Below are 22,172 nucleotides of genomic sequence, written 5' to 3'. Positions count from 1 at the left end.
TAACAATAAATATTAAACTTTTAAAATTTTTATTTTGAACTTTTGAACGGAACTATGTGCTGTTTGTACGTTCAGAAATATGAAATATTTAATATTTACTATTGTAAACAAAATCGTTTAATGACTTTAAAATATATATAAATATACTTTTGTCAAGTAATAATATAAAAAATTAAGATTACACATATATCTACCAATTTAAAAATTTACACATGTTTATTATAGTTTTCTTTATTGTAAAATAATTGTTCTGATTATGAACGTTCCCACATATGATAAATAAAATATCATTCACAAAAAAGTCAAATCCAAAAAGTTGAATTGTCATTTTATTATTTTTCAATTCATGTAATTTTGGTTATTGTTATTTTTATTGTTTCAAGTGCATGAAAGGTAAGATATTCCCCAAAGAACCAATAATGGTTGCTACCATAAGTTCCTTGATAACGTGACGTAGATTGAGAGTGTTGATAAAAACGATAAATATTATTACGTATTATCTACGTCTAAATCACGAACGTGTTTCCAGATGAGTGAAGCAGAGAGGACTTTGGTAGATAAGTCGGAGAGCAGCTCGTTTGAGGATTTGGCTTCGGCGGCAGCGCACGAGATTGAAGAAGCGAAGTTGGCCGAAGCAGCTGCCGCGGAGAAAGACCGTCCTGCCGAGGCTAAAACAGAAGAGTGGCAGGATGTGCTAGGCTCGGGCGCGTTACTTAAAAAGGTCAGTATTTTTTTCTATTTATCTTTACATTTCTTCATGCACTTCTTCAAACATGAGTTTTATTTCAAACCTGTGTATATTTAATATTTTGATAACATTCATTCATTAACAACAGAATTCTTGAATGTATAATTACTTTGTAATGACTAAAGAAAGTAATTGCATAAAAGTCACAAACATTTTGTTCTCAGTCAGTGAGACAAGGCGATGAATCTTCAGGCTTGAGGCCACACAGAAGTGATATCTGCAGAATAAGCTATGAAGTTAAAATCAGGGACACAGGAGATATTGTTGAGAAGAGGGATCAAGTTAAGATATACTTGGGTGATAATGAAGTGAGTATAATTACTATTAGATTTTGATTTAATTGTATTGAACTAGGTATTCACACATCTTGGTCACTATAATGGGCGATAACATCAATATTAAATTTTGGGATAAGCCACTGGCAAAGACAGGCATAATTTGTTAAAAGCTTATACATCATTCAGAATAGTGTTGGTATTAACATGTAACAGTTAGGTCATTGTAGAATTAGACACAAGCATATTGATACAGTTAACAAAGCTATCTTATCAGCAATACATAGATATAATCTTGTACACAAGATCTTCTAATAATATATCATGGATAAATAATATTTTATCATGATATTTTTTTAATCAGTGACTGAATTTAGACTTTCTTTTAAGACTTTGACTTTGATGTAAAAAATATTATTATATATTTAATAAGTAGGTATATACATGTCCTCTATATATAGATTCATGTCTTCTAATGACCTCATCATTATATTTTATTACGAATTTGAATAAATTATGATAAAGTTAAAGTTTTCGCAACTCTAAATGTTATCATATTAGTTCAAGGTTTATTACTTCCTTCCTGACTCTTATAAGTTGCCACATAAATACCAAATTCTAATTAATTGACACACTGAACTATTAATAGATAAAATTTATGGTTTTGTCCTGAAATATTATTATATGAAATTTAACCTCCTTCTGAAAACTTATCATTTGAAATTACCATTGCCTTGTATTATATATTGTCTTATTTATAGAATGCCTATCTCATAATAATTTATTGACATTGCAAGCCAACAATTGTACAATGTATTGATACAATTTGTCTCTTGTTTTTTTTTTTAAGATTTTGCAAGGACTTGACTTAGCACTGACGCTAATGTACAAAGGAGAAGAATGCCTTCTTCAAATAGCTCCTCGGTTTGCTTATGGAGACACTGGTTTAAAACCTGGTGAAAGCCTGGGTTTAGTTGGGGAGTTAGATAGTCCAACATATGCTGGACCACAAATAGATGGAGAAACCTGGCTGGAAGCTCGCTTAGAACTGCATGACTGGACAGAGGAACCGGAGCATGAGACATTGCCAATAGCAGAACGAATGGAAATTGGGTAAGCTATGTTACAACTTTTACTCGCTTATAAGAAGCTTGAAAGGTACCCTATGTCCTTATCCATACTTCAAACTACATGTATGCAAAATTTCAAACATATTGGTTGAGCAGATAAAGTAACAAACATGTACTGTCACATTTATAATATTAGTTAGGATTAATGATTGATAGGGCTTGTTCAAGTGTCAACTGCATATAATGTGATTGCATAATTTCAAGGTGGAATTAGTTATCTTACATTTGATTGTTTAAGGAAACCTTGACATATTGGGATCAGTGATAAATTAGATATGTAGCGACGACAACTTGTGCAAGGTCACCATGGTTTTATTTTAAAACTTGACTTTTTAGTGGGCTCTTGTTTTTCGTATTTGTTTTAAGGTCACGCGAGAAAGTCAAAATTTACATGGTTACATAATTTTCATTTTGATTCTATTAGATGATATTAACAACAAACATTTACACACATACAAGTATCAAGAAGTAGGTTAAGCGAGTCAGGGTGGTATAATTATTGAATATTGCACAATTGCCTAGGCTAAACCTAGGTGTAAACATGGTAGACTGGCTGCACCTGGGTCTAGCCGAAATGATAAAGGCTAAACTTAGGTGTTGTTAACTGAGACCTAGGTGGCAATATTCGTATATTGGTCGTTTAATGTAGGATATGATTAAAAATGTATTTGAATATAGACAGTTTTGCGTGAGAATAGAGATTTAATTATGTAGAATTCGTCGCCGCGCCCGCGGTAACTGGTGGTACGGGCGCGGGGAAGCCCCGCTGGCGGTGCAGCTGTACCGGCGCGCGCTGGACGCGCTGGACGAGAGCGAGGGCGGCATCACGGAGCCCTCGCCCTCCGGCGCGCTGGGCCAGTGCTCCGCCGCGCTCAAGCTGCTGCTGGACGAGCGCATGCGCGTGCACAACAACATGGCCGCCGCGCAGCTCAAGGCCGGCGCGTACGACGCTGCTCTGCAGGTCTGTGGCTATGTACATGTGCTGTTGTCCGCAACAATGTCTGCGGTCTGCGGTAGTCGATGTTCTCTTGAGTCACTTTGCCGACGAGTATCTTTTTATTATATTAGCTGTTTTACGCTAGCTAAAATGAAATGTCAATAAAGTTAATATTATATATATATATGTATATATAAATGGAACAAACACTCTGTTCCATGAGTATATAAACACGTGGGCGTGAAACCGAGAGAGAAAACTCCTTTCCAGGCAGTAACCAGAGTGCTATCATGCCAACCATCTAACGCGAAAGCGTTATACCGCAAATCGCGCATCCTATCAGCCATGGGTCGCAACTCCGAGGCTTTGGAAGCAGCCAAGGCCGCGGCGGCTGCGGCGCCCGAGGACGTCGGCACTAAGAAGGAGCTGCAGAGGTGTGAACAGAGGGCCACGAGAGACAGGTCCGTGGAGAGACGCCTGGCGAAGAGGATGCTGGGCACTGATCAGCCCAAAGCGGCGTCGCCTGATAAGAAACCTTCCAGATCCAAGGTACATATTATGTCAGTTACTCACCACCAAGTACAAAGTTCGTCTGCATGGGTACTTTACTCTTATCTATTTCTGCCGCCAAACAGCAATGCTTGCATTATTGTGTCCGGTTTGAAGACAGAGAGAGGCCGCGTAAGTACAGGGTGTTATGACAAAAGCAGCAATCTTAGGCTACAAAGTAGAAAACGAGCGTGTGCTGCGGGTGTTGTTGGCCGTGGTGACCACTTACCATCAGGTAGACTACAAGTTGTTAGCCTGCTTGGTAGAGAGAAAGACATGTCGTATATAAAATCTGACACCAGTTCCCAATTGCGTTTATTGGTATCTGGTGTCAGATTTAATTGATATCGGGACGGCGTCTGGAATACAGCTGTCACTAGGTGGCAGTATTCGTAAAAGAGGCCTATTGTCGATATGAAGTCGTCTAAAGACTGTTATGTCCTATCATGTCAGTCAAGATTCACATTTGAACATCGACTTTAAAACTCGAAAAGTCCTGGTCGACAAATTAAATTTTGGTGTGATGGCGCAAAGATAAAACTACATAAAATAGAATTTCCCTCTGAGCCTGGCATAGTAGCATCATGCGACAGAAGTCTTAAAAAATCCATTACACAATAAGTACATAAGAAGTGAAGATTAACAAAATCAAACGGATGGTTGAAGATGCAAGTATTTAAACACTCCACAGAAAAGAACAATAGTCCCAAAGTAACATTAATATTCATTATAGCGGCTGCTAATGAAACGAGTTTATTTTTTCTCCCTAAAAGGCTGCGCTTGCCTAATTTGAGGTTCAAAGACCTCAAATACTTCCCAGTAATTGAGGTGATGATCAAAATAAATTTTTTGTCCGATAAAATATTTTGATCTGGTACTAACTGGAGACTTTCTCTAAAGAACAATATGACAAAATTATAGAAAATTGCATCATTCAATCTAACTTTTGTTACTTTGGTAAATAAAGCTCTCATACAAATTACGCAGTGTACTTTCATTCGTGTCGACATGTCTTTAATAAATAAAGAACATTAAATATATAATTACCTACCCTTTCAGATGTTAATGTGGGGCTCTCTGCTGCTGAGTCTGCTGGTGGGCGTCGCCAGCGTGCTGGCCTACCGCTACAAGATGCAGGAGCACTGACACCACTGAGCAGGCGGAGGTCAGTACATATCAACCTTCCAGGTGTGACGTGGTTGGTGATCTCCGAAACGGGATTTTATAACACGGCAGGCTGCCCGTGCTAAAGTAAGAAGTATAGAAACTAGCTGCGCCTTCGCTCCCGTAGGAATTTCGAGATAAAAATTACCCTATATGTAATTCCAGGTTATTTTCTACTCGAGTACCAAATTTCATAACAATCGGTCCAGTAGATTTTGCATGAAAAAGAAACAAACGTATATACACACATCCTCACAAACTTTCTCATTTATAAATTAGTAGGATATTATGTTCTTGTTCGGGGGTGATCACAGATTTGTATTATTATCGAAAAGGATACTGAATATTTACAAGTCTCAAACTCAATTTGAGGCTAATTAAATGTATGTGTCGCTATATAATATCAAAACAATTTTGACTAGTGTACTATAAAGTACTACATTATAAACCATATTCTCCCCATAATATGTAATCACCATTGTTAAAATAAAACCAGTTAGTGACTCACGCCATTTTTTGTTTTGTGTATTATTAAAAATTATTGTACGTCATGTCGCACAAGCTAATTAATTTACACCTCAAATGTTAAAATCCAACAATTAGATACTGATAGTATCTTATGTACATACTCGTATATTAAGTTCGAGTGACTTTGTGGTCGGAAGGTTCCAGGTTCGAATTGTACTCGTGTCTTATGAGTAGAGAGAATACTATTTATGTATTGATTAATAATTTTGGGATTTATAATCGTATATATTATAAAGTAATGTGGATTATTTTTCATGTACAATTAAAGAATATCATTTAATGTTTTTTAATTACAGGGTAACGAGATTCCAGTGGTGCAAATGGATGGGATTGGTGCACATTATTTACTTAAGATATCATCTTGGATTTAAGTCGGCGACTTCATAGACAGTCCAAACAGGAGTTTGGAGAAACGTCTACAAGATATATACATACTTATATTTTACATTTCAAAAATCATTTTCATCTTCTAAACTGTGAAAACTATTTTACTGTGTATTAGTAAACTTTATCTATATTAAAAAATGTTTCCTTTGAAAAGGATGTGATTCGCTATAATAGTTACGCGAAAAAGCTTAGGTAATTCGTTCGTCTTAAATATAAACATATCTTTATATGGATGTATATGTATGTATATCTTTAATAAGTATTTATAAAGGACTCGTTAAACGATTAACAGAACAAATTTATTTTTCTATACTGACCCATACCATAGTTTTATTACATAATACCTAAGCAGTTAATGTAGTGAAGCACCTAGTAGACAGTATATTATTTACCTACGTTATGTAAAAATGGTGATAGGTTAGCTTAATGTAGGCTTTTAAAAAGAATGGTTCCATCTTGTGTATTATAATGGGACTTCATCGCATATAGCATTTATGTGTATATAATTATGTATATGTCAACTTATATGTCGTCACTTGTATTTTGTGCTTAGTGCCAAAACAATATATTTTTTGTCATATGTATAATAAAAATATATTTTTCGTGAAATCTAGCTATCTTGGAAAATACCTACTAAGACTAAAATATCATTCCAAATGGATAAATAAAAGAGAACAATTTTTGTTTCATATTGATAGGATTATACACTACATGTTATAATTATTTATTTAGGGTGTTATTTCAATTTGGTGCTTTTATCAGCTTTTTTTTGTAAAATTTTTCTTTTGTTTTTTTCTTGGCATTTATCTGTAATTTTATAACAAAAATCGACAGTAATTTCGTTAGATTAACTTGTCCCTTAATCAATTGTTACAAAAGTGATTTATGATTATAACTTGCTTCAAGTATGTTTTTCTAAATCATCAGCTTTAATTTCAGAATCTTACTTTTGGTAATATTGTAAAAGAGGTATAGGTATTGCAAGACTTGCCTGGTCTCAATTTTTTAGTTTCGGTAACCACTCACCATCAGTCGAATCGCATGTTATCACTTTAATAGCAACAGCATACAGTCTAGATTTATCTAACAGCAGTCTATGCAGGCCATAGCAGCTGGAGTTTTTAACTGTATGTGTGTCTATCGTTCATATTCTGTGTATTTAATTTATAGGTATGAAAATGTAAGCAAACTCCACCTTATTTAACATTAGATAATCATTGGTTTGGTATAGGATCTTAATAAATAAAAAAAAGAACAGCAATATGAAATTTGTAAAATGGTGGTTCCCAGTAAAATTATTACTAATAAAAGAAATTGTTGGAAATGGTATTTGTTTATTTTTAAAATTGTACAAACCCTAACAACATGCATTCGAAATAATAATATTTTTAAAATTAAAATAGTTTTTCTAAATTCAGAGACATAGTTTAATCAAAGACGAGAAAAAGTAAGAAAACGAGCTTTAGGGTGCTTCTACTTTTCCTTCGCTCAACGGCTGAGGTAGACCCAGATGAGAGAGATAGTTTATTCAAACACCACTGGCCATTGAGTTGACCGACTAGACTTTTTCTATACATATATAGAAATGACTACTCTTTGTTCAGTGAGACAAACTCATAATGAAACTACACAGTCAATGGAGAAAAATCGGTGTAGACATTTTTACACTTCGTCTTTCGTAACATATTAAATTTAGCATCATCTCTATAATATCTCGTTACACCAATAAAATTATATCTATATATCACAACTTCTCATAGGTAATTATAAAAATAATGGCCTTTCATAAAAAAATATATACTTTCAAAATGTAAGATTGCCCATCTGATAGTAATCAAAGCTACTCACAGGTACCATCATAGGTCCAGTTTTCTGTAGAGTATAAAATTATGATCATATGGTGGATTTAAGAGTAGGCGGAGTAGGTAGGTAGGTAGGTAACCTAGGGCGGCAAATTTAGCTCAAACAATTTTGTTACCTATACAGAAATGTTAGAAACGATAAGGGACGGCAAAATATTCATATTTATATATCATATTGCCTACTGGCGGAAATTGTGTTAATCCACTGATTATGACCGTAGTTTCCTGTCAGAATGCATCTGCTGACATAACATTTTTGTTCAAAGTGTAAATGTCTTATTCCATAGACAAATATTTAATATCGTCGTAACTAACAATTAATCCTAATTTCATTTTGACATCTCCGAAATCCACACATCCTAGTTCATTTTGCAAAAAATTACATTTCTCGCTAAAGACTGTCGACCGCATGTCACGTTATGCATGGATCTTTTTGCCGTGGTAATAGGGGACGAATTTGCAATGAATGATGTGATGTCAACTGTACTTCAAATATCACACATTTTTAAGAATCAAAAAATATCATAACAGTATGAATACTAACATAATAATACTTTACTTTAATATCACAGTCTCGATTTATAAGTCAAGGCCCACGATATCCAACTAGTGACATGGGTCAGGCCTATAATTTGGGCTATAGTCAGTAGCGCTTGTATCGTAAGTACGATGTACACGAAGTCGTAGAGGAGTTTTGGCGAGAAAACTGTCCAGACATACAGATGGTGCCTGAAGAATATAGTGATCACGCAATAGATGAACACCATGTATATGCTGTGAGCCGCGAAGATGTTTGTCGTACGCCATACTGATTTTAAATATCTGAAAAAAAAGTGAAATATATCATTATGCCACCTCTCGAGTACTATCAAACATCGCAAGCACATATTGCAAGGTAAATAAAAGTTGTAACAAGTTCTTCACAAAAATGTCTTTTCTGAGACAAGCTGTTGTGTCTATAGAGAGAGACAAGCTTATTGCATTCAACACGTGATAAAGAAATCCGAATTCCGCTCAGGAAACGATTGAGGAGTTACAGAGTACTTCCTAAGCCCCACGTAGCCCGATCCCAGGTCTGGGTGCCACCCGCGCCTAACTACTCCCGCAGCCCCACGCAGCCTGAGCATAACCTTTTACGGTAGAAAAACTGAGCTGCGAGACTTGTTTTTTTACAGCACGTTTTTGATGGCATCTCACTTCTTTTTGTAGGTAGTCACAAGTCGATTTTTTTTCGACATAATTTCCTATGGGAATGTTGTTTAGTTTCATGGGCTGAACACACCCTTTCCCTTATACATGTGCAATGTTTTATTAACTGGTCGCGGGATGAGACACAGTTGTGTACCGACCGTGGCCAGCCGCGGCGGCCCCGCGCCAGCCGACAGAAGAGCGCGGCGCCGGCGAGCGCGGGCGCCGCGTGCGCGTGCAGCCCCATGTGCGCCGCCACCCGCGCCGCGCTGTACTGCCGCAGCCCCACGTAGCCCGCGCCCAGGTCCACGGACGCTAAGCTGTTCGAGTTGCCCTGGACAAACGAACTTACATTTCAAAATGGTTGATGCCGTGACGCGAGAGATGGAATCTGCCTGTTTATATTGTTTTCTTGCGGAGTAGACGATAAAACATAAGTTTGCTATTGCCCAAACCATAATTATACCTCGACTATCGTGGTGCATATTGTACCGCAGTATTAATTTTAAGATCACCATTATACACTTAGTTGCCAAATAAATCTATATTAATATATCTAGTCTAGCATATATTTTAGCCACTTTCCTTCTTACCGCTAAAATCGACCCCGTACACGATCAGTCATTGTACAGCGTCGACAAGACGCCTTGTAATTTATTTAAGCCGTCTCATATTTCTAAGCTAAGAATCTTTTTGCAATGAGATGTACCGGCCCACACAGTGTGCCATTGTGACGCAACGACAACAATACGACACAAGTCGTAATCAAAAGTTAATCCTATAAAATGACACATAAATATCCTATATTAGCCACAATGTTACTGGCCAGTCATAAATGACGCAAACAATTTACTAGAAGTACAAAATACTCACCTGATAAAAGAAAAACACCTTCCCGATCCACAAATGCACAAGCGTCTGACTCAAAATGTCGACCACCTCTGTATTCTTGCTCAATCTCGTGTCCAGCATATTATGGTCTATGCACTGTGACGTCAGCACACACGTCCAATACACACTAGGCACCATTATCACATTGTGCGGCCTCATTAGCAATATTATTATCAACATCAAACTGTTTAACATCAAATGTGAGATAGACCTAGCCAGATTCAATTTCACTTCTTCCAAATTCCACGGCTCTTCGGTCGAAGGATCGTAGAAGTAATCTTCAGTTTTTTCTTTTGGCTTCGTGTACACGAATTTATTTGCGGCTGCATGTTTTGTGTCACTGGACTTAAATATTCCGATGTAGGTTAGTATTTCAAAGACGAATTGTAGTAGGATCATGCCCCAAAATACGTTGACGATGTGAACTTGGTCCCAGGTCTCAATGTCTGGAAACGGGGAGGGCAGAGCCTTGGCAGTTACTCGGTAGCAAAGGATGCAGATTGTAGCGCCAATTGTGAATACTGTTTGTATGTACCAAGTATTGTTTGTATACTGTAAGTTGCGCACACATATGTATGTTGTAAGCAGTGTTCCTGGAAACAAAGATTTTTTAATTTTTATTTATAGTAAAAAGTGCTATTCAGTAATTTCCATCATAGACAAAGAAAACGGGTATACGTAGCCGCATGAGGCAGACGATTCAATACGCCTATGCCAGATCGAGATAGTCTGCCCTTGTAATGGTCGGCACACGATAAGGGATAAAATATATTACTGCTCTGTTTTTTTACCGTTACATCGATGTACCCGTGTAGAAACGAACATTTTTACATCGTGCAAACATATTTCGGCCAATCATAGCGCGCCAAACCCGTCCGATATTGGTTGCTAGCAAAACTATTTAGGCCGTAACCAATGTTGATTTAAAATCATACGTAGTATAAATAACGTCATTTTTCATGCGCACATAGCCGATGCGTATTACAGGTACCTACGTTAATCAATACATATAATAAATTACTTATTAAGAAGTGGGGAAGTTGCAGGTTGCAGTGCGTTACTAAAAAAGTGCGTACCTAAAAAAGTAACTGATCGGTTAACATCAAACAGGGAGAAGTGGAGGAGACTGACATTTATTAGATTTACACCTCCAGCAATATAAGTGACTCACCGATAAGGAGATGCGCCTGCAGATAGAGCTCGTGCCCGGGCTCGTGGAGCCAATCGGCCGTGTCGGGCAGGAACAGCCAGCGGTCGCCTGTTTGGTTCATGGTTCGCAAGTACCTGATATATTATAGTACATTGTTCATCGAGAAATAAGAGTCACAGACTCTAACCAGGTGTATAGTTAGAATCTGTGGCTAAAGACACCACTGTATGATCTCTCGCGCACTGTCTAAAATTAACACAGCTCACCACTTCCTCAGCAACCGGGTGGTCCGTAATTGGAATAGATTACCAGAGGAAGTCGTTTCTGCACCATCAATAAACTCTTTTAAAAATAGACTTGATAAGTGGATAGAAGTGAACAATGTGTCACTGTTGTATAAAATCTGAATCAATATAAAGTAATTAATTGATATCAGTGATGTGACTTTTTATAGTGAAATATCTAGAAACTTTCAACGTTGATTATCCAATCAGTACGAATTTGTTCCAGTTGCCGTGGAAACGGCTGGCCCATGGTGTTCGGAGGCGAAGCGCTTTGTTGGTGAGATAGGACGGCGTTTAAGGTGTCGTGGATATGACTACCGCTCCGGATGGTACTTGGTTCAATTGCTATCCAACGAGGAAACGCAGCTAGCGTTATGGGTACTTTTGAACCGGGTACAATTCGGGGTGGCATTTTTGATTGACTTTGCAATTATTTATGTTTTATTATTTGTATTTTCAACGTTGATATAGACACATCAATTCAGCTGCTGAAGCTGCCTGTCTATTACTCAATAAATAAATAAAGTTGTGAATCGTACTTTCTTTCGAGTGATACATAGTGCTTTATATGACATCTGCCTACGAAGATAATAAAAATAATAGAATAAAAGTTATTTCTACATTTTAAAATCTATATACACAATGTATAATAAAACTGAAAGTGGATTATGTCTGTACGTACATAGATGTTACAGAAATAGAAACATGGGGGCCCTTTGTGGGACTAATAGAAGCCAAAATATTTTTTTAGAACTTTTATCTTTCTGTCCGTCTGTATGTTTGTTCGCGCGTCACACATTTCACAGTTGTATAGAAAACGGTAATCTGGTACAGGTTTCATCGCGGTACGTTGCTTAGAACCCGATATATTAACAAAAAGGAGTTATGGGACGCACGTAATAAACGCGGGCGAAGCCGCGGACAAAAGCTAGTAAAATAATATTTCTCCTTATGGAAAATCTTAAGTTTCATTCACTTTTATGTATAGGTATGACAGGAAACAGACAGTTGTGGAAGGTTAAGAGAATGGTACTCGTATTATGCGCCGACGCCATTTGAAACGAGATTTGGTATGGAGCAGGAGATAACGTATGTAATGAAAATTTGGGGTAATATAAATGTGTTTCTATCAACGACATGAAGTATCAATTGATAAGCTATCGATTAATTATCATTCGTATGAACATTCTTCTTCTATCGCAAATCCAAAAATGTCATTGGTTCCTAAGTCCTGTTTCCCTTTTTAGAAAAATAACATTTCAACAAAAAAAAAACATGTCAGTATGGCAAACCTTTGAGGATTTCCCCACCGGTAGCAGTTTCTGGGTGCACAATCAGGTCATGCGTATCATCGAAACTAAACGTGTGTACAAGATTTCGAAAATGCTCGCTTCGTTTCGAAATTGAATTACAAGATTCCAACCGAACATACATACTTGCACACATTGCAAGTTCAATAAAAGCTTGTAAAAATTCCCTTACCTGTGCAAACCAATTAGTAGAACCCATTTAGGCAGCACAGCAATGCTAACATTAATTTTCTTATACAACTCTGGCTTGTCCTGCACCTCCGTAGCCCGCACCACAATAATCTTCGCCAAATACATCACCAACAGCACAAAGGTTCTCATCAACACGAAAAACATTAGCGTATTCCATAGGAAATACCACGTCATATGTTCCTCCTCTATGAAACTTGTCCCGAAAAACGACCAAGCGTGAAATAACGTACCTAATATTAATAAATAATCTATTGAATTTAAATCTTTTAGTGTGGTTAAGTCTCTTGTTTTTTCAATTGCAGTTTTAGTTATGAAATACGCTGTGGTTAAGGCGCAAGACGTTAATATAAATACTGGGAGCCATAGAGCTCGGAAAGAACAGAATTGGCTTTTTGTTTCGGTGATGAAGCAGGCTATGGTAAGGCCGCACATGACGATGAACAGGACTAGTATGAAGGCGAGGATGAGGCCGAAGTTTGTTCGTGTTGGCCGAGAGGTTTTGTGTCTGTGGTCCGGTTGGAAGGAATACAGCATCACGCAGAGAAGTGTCACTGATAGCTGGAACAAATAATTGACATATTGATGTTAAAAATTCGTGGCCTGTGGTCCCGCCCTTTAAATAACACATAGAATTCGCCTTTTGTATAACAATAGTAATTCCAAGGACGTAATGTAATGTCAGGCAAGCGGCCGTTAGTAAAATCACAGGCTTCGCGGCGTCACAGCCTCCAATGACCAGGAACTTGCGAAGACGTACCTCGTACTTCGGAATAATACGGAGTAGCAGGCAAATGGTAGTAAATTATAAATTAATAAAACACAGATAATTATAATAAAGTTTCAATTCCAGTGGCAAACAGAAATCTGTTGCTTTTTTTGAATATATCACTACAAAAAATAATGAGCTTACCGAGAACAGCAATAAGGTCGCAATTCCAATGGCAAACAGGTCCAAATCCACAGTAGTCTCGGCCAGATGGGTGGCCATGGCCTCAAGGGATTCTTCATAGAATTCTCTTGCTATTTTGGCGGCACTCTGCTGCCCGGTCACGAGGTAATGTCCGAATTGTTTTTCAGCCCTTTGAAATTGTTTGTAGAATTCTGGAATAGGAAAATAAGCGAGTGGCTCTTACATTCATATTTTATGGCCGAACTCCCGAAAGACGGCTTCTTCTTCTTCTTCATAGTCGTATTCCTCATGGCTGAGGGTCGTGGTCATTACGTGGAATGAAACACACACAATAACTTTCTTGGCATTAGTAATGGAGTGGTTTGCCATTGCCATCTCTATTTCACACTAAAGTTAATAATCAACCAATGTGCAGGATTCCTCACGATGTTTTCCCTTATCGGAAGCAAGTTGTGGTCGCTGAAAACTACTACACACCTAGGTTTACCCGGTTAGACCTAAGTGTTACCGGTCTCAGTTGGCCACATCTGGGTATAAGCCCACATATCTTCGGCTAGACCTAGGTGCAGTACGGGTCGCAGATGGTTAATAATGAACCTTATCCCAAAGTCTCCCCACTTTTGGGGGGTAATTCGCAAAATATATCTTGTGACATATCGATTGAAAATGAAGTAAGCCTTTTACACGACATGTATAGTTAGAATTTAGATGTTGTTTTTGTTCGAAATCCTTACATCTCATAAAAAGAAACGCGATAAACTCGAAAACTACGATTTTTGTCAGCAAGTTTACACCAAAAGATAGTGTGTGTCCCTGAATAAGCTTTAGGTATATAAAAATGTGTTACAGTTTCAACAACGAGCGAAGCCCGAGACTGGCATTTAGTGAACAAAAAGCCGACTTTCCAACATACCAGCGTCTGGAGTCTTGGTCTGCAACGCGTTTTGTCTCGCCAGCACGTGTAACAGATACAGGTGTTGCCTGACGTCGGTCGGCATCAACATCGGCAGCACGCGGCCGCTGCTGTCGCCGGGGACGGCGGAGTTCAACAACCAGGCGATAGATGGCGCCACGTCCACTTGGGATATTGTCGGGCCTGTGCCTAACCTGCAAACGACATGTACATTCATCGTGTTTGTGAGTTTGTATGTTTGAGGCGGGTAATCTGCGAAACTACCGAACCGATTTCGAAAAATATTTCACCATTAGAAAAATAGCTATAGGCTATATTTTATGGCATATATTTTATACAAAATCCCCACGGGAACGAAGCCCCGGGCAACATCTATTATAGTATATAATCTATCGGTTTATTGTTTTCTTTATCTTGTGTTATGCATGTGTGATTGTGGCAACAAATATATAAATGTATCTATATATTTATAAATAATAAGTGTAATTACAGGGTACCTAATGTAGAAAAAGATGGGAGGCCACAAAGTTTCCAGTGACACCCCTGGTGTTGCAGGCGATCGTATCAGGTGGGCCGCTTGCCTATTTGCCTGCCTGGTAGTATAAAAAAACTAGCAGAGCCCCGTAGCAGACTCGTTTCCGTAGTAATTTAGCTATTCTAACCTAGCTAGTGTAGCAAACATGGAAATCCGTCGAGTAGTATTGTGTGATCGGCACTCTTTAATGCAATGCCATATCAAAGTGAAATGTAATTCCTTTGAGAAAAATAAAGTCCATAAAACCTAACCGACGATCTGAGAGCATTCAAATAAAACTAGCTATCTGTATAATATACAGTGTATATTCCTCTTGATATAGATGTTTTAGAAGATGGACATTTTTAACACATTGCCCAGCAATTGGATAACAATCCTTACATGTTATAAAACAAATTCCTCTAGCGCGTCTGTCTATTCGCGATAAACTCAAAAACTACTACACGGATTTTCATCAATATATATAGTGATACCTGAGAAAGGTTTAGGGGTATAATTTATTATGTTTTTACAGAGCGAAGCCGGGACGAGCCGCTAGTGTTAAATAAAAATAAATAAATGTGAAGACACTTACGGATGCGGGCAGATATCATTGGTCTTGGCGACAACCAACGGCACGAGCACCTCGGCGGGGCTCGAGCCCCCGTGCCCCCCTGCGTCGCGCATGCCGTGGTCACCGCACACAAATAATACGCTGTTACGATCCTGGAGAAAATCCTTATATGTTATAAAAAGAAGTGACCCTGTCCCGTCTGTCTGTATGTATGTGATAAACTAAAAACTACCTTGAATGGATTTTTGTACGATTATCACAAATAGATAGTGTGATTTATTATGGTTTCACCCGAATGAAGAATGAATAAAAATTACTTTTCGACAGTACATAATCTCCTACAAAGTAAATAAAAACCATTTACAATTTACCTCTTTTCCATAGTTCATGTTCTATCAGCGAGAAACCGACAAAATGTCACATCATTTGAAATGGAATACCTATTTTTATGAAGTTGTAGATAATTCTGGAGCCCGTAATTAATCGGGATCTCTTTTTTCGCATATTTTTTTTATCCTAATTCAGCATAACGAGTTAGGTATATATTTTTTGACATAATAATATTTTGACATACTCGATTTTTAGCATACCTTTTCAATAAGCATAATTATAGTTTAGGCTAATGTATTTTACCATAATTTTGATTTACATAAAGATATAGTATAGCAGGCTTATGGGTGGCCTCCTATAAGCCGCCAATATGCTTTAGAATATTATGGTTATGGTAGATATGCGTAAAAAAATGTGCCTAAAACATTATGCCAAATTAATATTGTGCGTAAATATTATTATGATAAGTAAAACTATGCCATGTTGAATGATGACTTAAAATTGTATGCATAAAAATAGGGAACCCCCGTAATCTTAAGAACTTTTTGATGCAAGGTGTTTGTGGCCCGACCGCTTTTTATATTTTATAACATATAGTTATACCTTTCACCGCGCAAGGAGGGGTCGGGCCACAGCTGAAAGAGATAGCAATATATGTACTTTGCATCAAAGTTTTAGCAGTGCAGCTATTATTTATGGGTTTATGCCTCTTACCCATCTGTTCATAGCCTGATGTATTTTCTTCACTATCTCGTCCATCTCGAGTAACTTGGGCTTTATCTTGGGGCTCCGGGCGCCTTCCAAGTGTCCTATGTGGTCGAGCCCTAAGTAGTGCAGCACTAGAAAGTCGAACTTCGGCTTTTTATTCGCTTCATCTGCCAGCAAAATCGTGTTTAGATGACGCGTCACGTTGTTGTCTACCTAGAACAGAAAACTATTTTGGTTTATTACAACATTTAAAGTAAAAAAATATTTTTTTTTTCGTATATCTGCCATATTTTAACGACAGTTTTAGCGCCATCTGCCGTTATACAGAAAATACAAATATAAGGTACTAATACCTTATATATTTTATCGAAAATAAAGTATTGTTTATACTTTGTATTCTTGGCTTCGTACGAGATCTATGGAGGATTTGGTGTGGTAACAACACTAATAACCCAGGAAACACTCAGTCACGTGTCATCTCCATACAACACAGCGCAGCGCCCTCTAGCGGCGGCCGCGCGAAACAAAGTCGTCGCGAATGTGTCTCATAGACACCAGGTACGACATCCTCGGTATATAGAGTGGTACGATTTTGGGGCAGAACCGATCCAAATGATGTAAAAACGTCACCTCAGTATAATCCGTGACGTAGAATGAAGTGGTGCCGTCGTACTCGGCCCACAAGCCGGGGAAGAGCCTCAGCCACGTGTCATCTCCATACAACACAGAGTGGCGCCCTCTAGCGGCGGCCGCGCGCAACACACTGTCGCCGCGGACGGCCGGTGCGCCGAAGTTCAGAGCCACGTCAGCGAATGTCGACACACTGCCGGTCATCATCGCCTGAAAATATTTTTAACACTGAATTGAAAGAATTTTTCAAATCAGAGATTCAAATAAACTCTTCAGTTAGGGAAACTGAATTATTAGTCTAGATGGTATATGACGGGGCATAAACTCAACATTAATCTAGATTATCAGTATAAGTTAGATTCTGCAAATAAGTATTTATCAAGACATAAATTCATAACACATAAAATCATTACAGATTAGGTTTACAAATTTAGATCGATATGCCAAAGAGAGCTGGGCAAAATTTTAAACTTGTTTTATAATATAGGTAATATTTTATAGGTTGTTGAAGACACAACAGTCAAATATACTATGGTCTAATTGTGTTCACGACAACATGCAAGTTGTTACTTAAATTACGAATATTGTTTACTGTTAAATAAATAAGACATAACAACTATTAATTAAGCATGCATGAGTTTTTACATCGTTAATTAATTTATTTTCGCATTGGTAGATAGATAACACTAGACTTGCTAAAATTAAAAAAGTGATAAACAAGTTTTTATATTATAACTCATAAATATCTAGGGTCTAAAGATTGTCATGAGTCATGACTAATGAAAATATCTATCGTCCACGTAAATTTTGTCGGAACCCTATGAACTGAATGAACTCTTCCATATTACATGGGCACAAAATTTCAAGAAGATTGGTTGAATAAATAAAGGGTGAAGAGGTAACAAACTTACTTTCGCATTAATAATATTAGTTGAGATTATCACAGACCTAAAGCCGACAAACAATATGTATGTGGACCACCTGATGGATAGTAACTGAAGATTTTGAAGGCCCGCAACAGCAGGTGTGTTCCCCTGACTCTAATGAAGGAGTTAACAGAGAGTCTACAACCTCAATTTGTGTGGGAGAAAGTTATTTTGTAGCGCATTACGGGACAGTTTTGCAATGAATCTCAGCATTCTTAGCTACAAAGTTATAAGTTAGCAATTGGTCGCGGTCGAATGCGCATGATTCGCAATGGCGGCAACATTACTTCCATATGCAGGTGCATAAGCGGGTCGGATACATGCTCAGATGATTGCAGTAATGTTTGCATGTTACTTACTTGGTTAATTAAAAAACCTGATTCACTGTATTACTTCATAATAATTGTAAAAACAATTGCAAAATTTTCATTCGATGTAAGTTATCCTAAAAGTATTTATAATTTTTTTTTAGAATTTATAATTTGTAAAATACATTTGTGGTATTGAATATGTATGTAATAAAATCTTTTCCAGTCGAAAGTGTAAATTTATAAAATGCCTGTTCTAGAAAATTTATTCACCTATTAAGATGAAGAAATTATTGTTAATTTATGATACTAGTTTTTTCAAGACAGGTGATCTTATTTAATTGTTAGTAGCCAACAAATGCATAGCACATGCAGCAAATAAACCTCAAATCAAATTCTATTTAACAGTAAGCTACACAAACTAATGTTAAAACTAAATAAATAAAATGTATAATTTAAAGCACGGCATCACAACACCAAAGAAAAAACTAGTGCAGTTAAATTATATTTTCACAAATGCTATCATTTAAGATTTTAAACATGGTCTTAGTGTAGTGATGATATAAAAATATTTATATGATATAACTCTTGAAAATTGTGCACATGAACTTACCTATAAAAGCTACCATTAAACATAAAGATAACAAAAATAAAATAAAAAGTTAAACCTTAAAATTACTGATAAAAAATACACATACAGAAGTTATTGATTCAGGAAAGATATATTATACCGTTTTTTCTTTGGTGGCTACAAAAACTAGGCATGACAAAATCTAATAGTATACAAAAATGAGACACTTGCGAATATGTCCCTCCAGAAGTTAATGGTGCGCCTCCACTGTGCCCTTTCCTTCTTTCGCTCAGGTGACTGTACATAACACAATCATTTAAATATTCTGTAAAACTAACCCTCTTACGCATAAAAAAGATAAGCTTACATTTAACTAAAGTGTTTTGTCCCATTCAGTAAATATCTAATATTGTAAAGTGCGAAAGACAAAACACAAAGTAAATACCTGTGGTAAATACTTAAGCTTAAAGTATGCTTTATTTACCTTTTTTATGAATGAGAAAAGGGTGAGAGACTAGCCTGAATGTGACAACAGTAAACCACTATGCCTCTTGTTCATAAAAAAAGTTAAGATCTATTTTAGTTATAATATGTTTTGTCCCTATATTACAATATTTGATAATGAAAGAGAGTCAAAACATAGTATTCAATGTTAATCCTAAATCTGTTTACAGCATGTCGAAAAATATTATCCTTTGTTATAGTGTTTTACTCTAAACATTGACTTATGGAAAAAAATGTTTCCTGTAAAAATGGGATATTTTTTCTTTGGTCCTGTGACTGAAATTATTGTGGGTTTATAGAATAAGCATAGATTTAAAACACTAAATTCATGCAAAGAAATTGACTCTGTTGTTTACATATAAACCAGAACTAAAATAACAAAAATATTTTTTTTTTCAATTTAATAAAAATTTGATAATGTCATCTTTCTCATATATACAAAATTAATTAATTATGGAAAATACACCATAAACAAGAACCTTGTTCTTAAATTTACTGACGAATATAGCCATATAGTATTTAACAAATTTATATCTCTCTCTCATCAGAGTGTTTTCCCGAATTTTATCCTCCGCTGCTAAGTGTCAGAGTGCAGTATTTAACATAACATACAGTCAGATGAAAGTCACCTCCTGCCTTGATCTTTATGCGGTAATAGCAGGTTTTTTGCATTAAATTTACGTAGCTTGATTTGCTGTTAACTGTACCTTAATCCTTGGCATAGTGACAGTGGGTGGTTCAGCAACAGATACATAAATGCAGGCCGCCTTATCCTTAAGAAGTTTTGCCGTGTATGGCATGTACTCTTCGGTGACAAAGTCGTATCTCAGGCCATCTATGACCATGAGTATTACAGAGTATTCCCCGGCGTTGTAAACTTCATGTCCGTCAATACTAAAAATAAAATTTGAAAATTTTAATTGTTTAAATAAAGTAGATACAGTAAAACAATATTGTTTTAATAAACACTTGTATTATATTTATTGTTTTGTACTAAATTTTAGTTTGATTAATATTAATGTTGTTGTAATTGTATTTCTTAATTAATTGCTTTTAAAATAAATATATCCTTCATAACACTTAATTATTTACTTAATATTAATAAAATTACTTCTATTTTGCAATCTATTAGCTCCCCGCATGGGAATTCATGGATAGGTATATTCATATTCAGTTATACACCATAATTTCTACATGATTAAAAGTTCTTTATGTGCTAATTGTATACCAAATTTAATTGAAATCCATTTAATAGATTTTAAACTGATTTGATTGAGTAACAACCATCCATTTAAATTAGTGGGATAGCTGTAATTATCTTTCAGCATTTCCTAAGGGTTTGTGCTAATTTGGTATATTAAGTTTGAATAAATGAAATAAATGTCCTATGTAGTTACTTCGACTAAATATTTCCAATAAAAAAGGGTTTTAGACATTTTGTAGTTTTATTTCATTTGATACATAAATGATAAGAAACAATGACTCACCTGACACCATCAATGAAATTTGGCAGGTCATCCATGTGGGCCAACTTTCCTGAATGATACTTCAATGGAAAAAATCCATACAGGAACAATATTAGAGCCCCAAGGCCCATAAATAGCAGCCAAAGGCTAGTCCATCTATTTTGTAGCCAGGACTGCATGATTATAGATATTCACGTTATAAAATCGAGTGGTGAAGACGCCGGTCGATGGTGCACAGGAAATCGGTTTTCCTTCGATTAATAACGCAGTCGTAGTGGGCATTGCCTTTTCCCGTCGGACGAAAACATTCTTGCAATCAATTATAGCAATTCCGATTGTTAACACACATTTATACAGTGTATCAGTGTAGTACAACTTCAAAAATTAATACTATTACTATAAGTGGGTGTTTGTGAATTATTGTGCTGTTTTGTCTACGATTCTAGCTAGTGTAGTAATAACAAACCGACACCGGCACTAATAAATAGATAAATGCATAGAAGATACTTGTACATGGATAACTAATGTAGTAGATATAGACCAAATTTGTAAATTATCTGAGCGATTTCAACTTGATTCGCCGTGCTCCCTACTCTGCAATGCATGCAATGCAATCTGGCATGGCATTCGCACCGCACCGAAACACCAGCTGTCGCCTGTCCTGTCACTGTCAACGGTGGGTGTCATATTGACGTTTAAGTGATACATGACAATCACAGTAACACACATTCACCAGCACGCATCAGCAGCACGCAGCAGCATGCGCAAGAATCTGTTTATTATCCGCTGAACTATGATTTTTTTTTTTAAATATAGGCTGTACCGCCTGTATCTATATATGTACTGTTCACCTCACGTCAAATTGCTATAAAATGAGCTCGACGACTGTACATTTTGATAGGTGATGTAGTTACAAAATCGTTTGGTTCCGCCCAAGAATGGCACCATATATTTATATCCTTCTGTAGATGTCGTACGAGGCGAATAAGGGACACGTAGCCTTGGCAGCAGTAAATTTAGATTTATTTTTATTAGTTTGATCTATTACGTCGGTTACGTAGGCTAGTGACGTGACGTAGGTATGATATTTGTCATGCATCCCACTTGGATATAAATAGTGTAGCAAATTTGTTCTCGAACACACCTACAGGATAATTATGGGCATATATTTTTGAATTGATGCTTCAGCTAGTTTTCATTAGTGTGACTGTTATTTTGAATAA

General features: G+C 36.6%; 2 protein-coding genes across 3 annotated transcripts; one reads left to right on the top strand and one right to left on the bottom strand.

Annotated features, from left to right (window-relative positions):
- The first annotated feature begins 244 nt into the window (after positions 1 to 244).
- On the top strand, positions 245 to 7,042 carry zda (zonda). Its single transcript, XM_053759171.1, has 8 exons — positions 245 to 393; positions 530 to 721; positions 913 to 1,056; positions 1,874 to 2,136; positions 2,868 to 3,114; positions 3,361 to 3,639; positions 4,699 to 4,804; positions 5,628 to 7,042. The coding sequence occupies exons 2-7, from the start codon at positions 530 to 532 to the stop codon at positions 4,783 to 4,785; spliced, it is 1,212 nt and encodes a 403-aa protein (XP_053615146.1). The 5' UTR covers positions 245 to 393; the 3' UTR covers positions 4,786 to 4,804; positions 5,628 to 7,042.
- On the bottom strand, positions 7,033 to 21,685 carry PIG-G (Phosphatidylinositol glycan anchor biosynthesis class G). 2 transcript variants are annotated; one of them, XM_053759169.2, is made up of 13 exons: positions 20,971 to 21,684; positions 20,191 to 20,377; positions 19,211 to 19,276; positions 17,175 to 17,384; positions 16,551 to 16,757; positions 15,528 to 15,658; positions 14,419 to 14,612; positions 13,506 to 13,696; positions 12,576 to 13,153; positions 10,831 to 10,943; positions 9,642 to 10,252; positions 8,930 to 9,102; positions 7,033 to 8,402 (listed from the first exon to the last, which is right to left on the bottom strand). In XM_053759169.2, exons 1-13 carry the CDS (start codon positions 21,126 to 21,128, stop codon positions 8,147 to 8,149), a joined length of 3,075 nt encoding a protein of 1,024 aa, XP_053615144.1. In that variant the 5' UTR covers positions 21,129 to 21,684; the 3' UTR covers positions 7,033 to 8,146. The 2 variants fall into 2 exon arrangements, with proteins under 2 accessions (XP_053615144.1, XP_053615145.1); XM_053759170.2 differs by lacking the exon at positions 19,211 to 19,276 and having other exon boundaries at positions 20,971 to 21,685.
- Between the last annotated feature and the right edge of the window lie 487 nt (positions 21,686 to 22,172).

This window comes from Plodia interpunctella, chromosome 18 (genome assembly GCF_027563975.2).
Source record: "Plodia interpunctella isolate USDA-ARS_2022_Savannah chromosome 18, ilPloInte3.2, whole genome shotgun sequence".
NCBI classification, from domain to species: Eukaryota; Metazoa; Arthropoda; class Insecta; order Lepidoptera; family Pyralidae; genus Plodia; species Plodia interpunctella.
This window is presented reverse-complemented; position numbering and strand designations above follow the sequence as displayed.

Coding starts and splice junctions, on each gene's coding strand:
- PIG-G (XM_053759169.2), bottom strand. CDS start 21,128: ATGCAGTCCTGGCTACAAAATAGATGGACTAGCCTTTGGCTGCTATTT. Junction 16,758..17,174: donor ACGTCACGGATTATACTGAG/GTGACGTTTTTA, acceptor TTTCTGTTCTAG/GTAGACAACAACGTGACGCG. Junction 13,154..13,505: donor CGACCTTATTGCTGTTCTCG/GTAAGCTCATTA, acceptor TATTTGTTCCAG/CTATCAGTGACACTTCTCTG.
- zda (XM_053759171.1), top strand. CDS start 530: ATGAGTGAAGCAGAGAGGACTTTGGTAGATAAGTCGGAGAGCAGCTCG. Junction 1,057..1,873: donor TATACTTGGGTGATAATGAA/GTGAGTATAATT, acceptor TTTTTTTTTAAG/ATTTTGCAAGGACTTGACTT. Junction 3,115..3,360: donor CGTACGACGCTGCTCTGCAG/GTCTGTGGCTAT, acceptor ACTCCTTTCCAG/GCAGTAACCAGAGTGCTATC.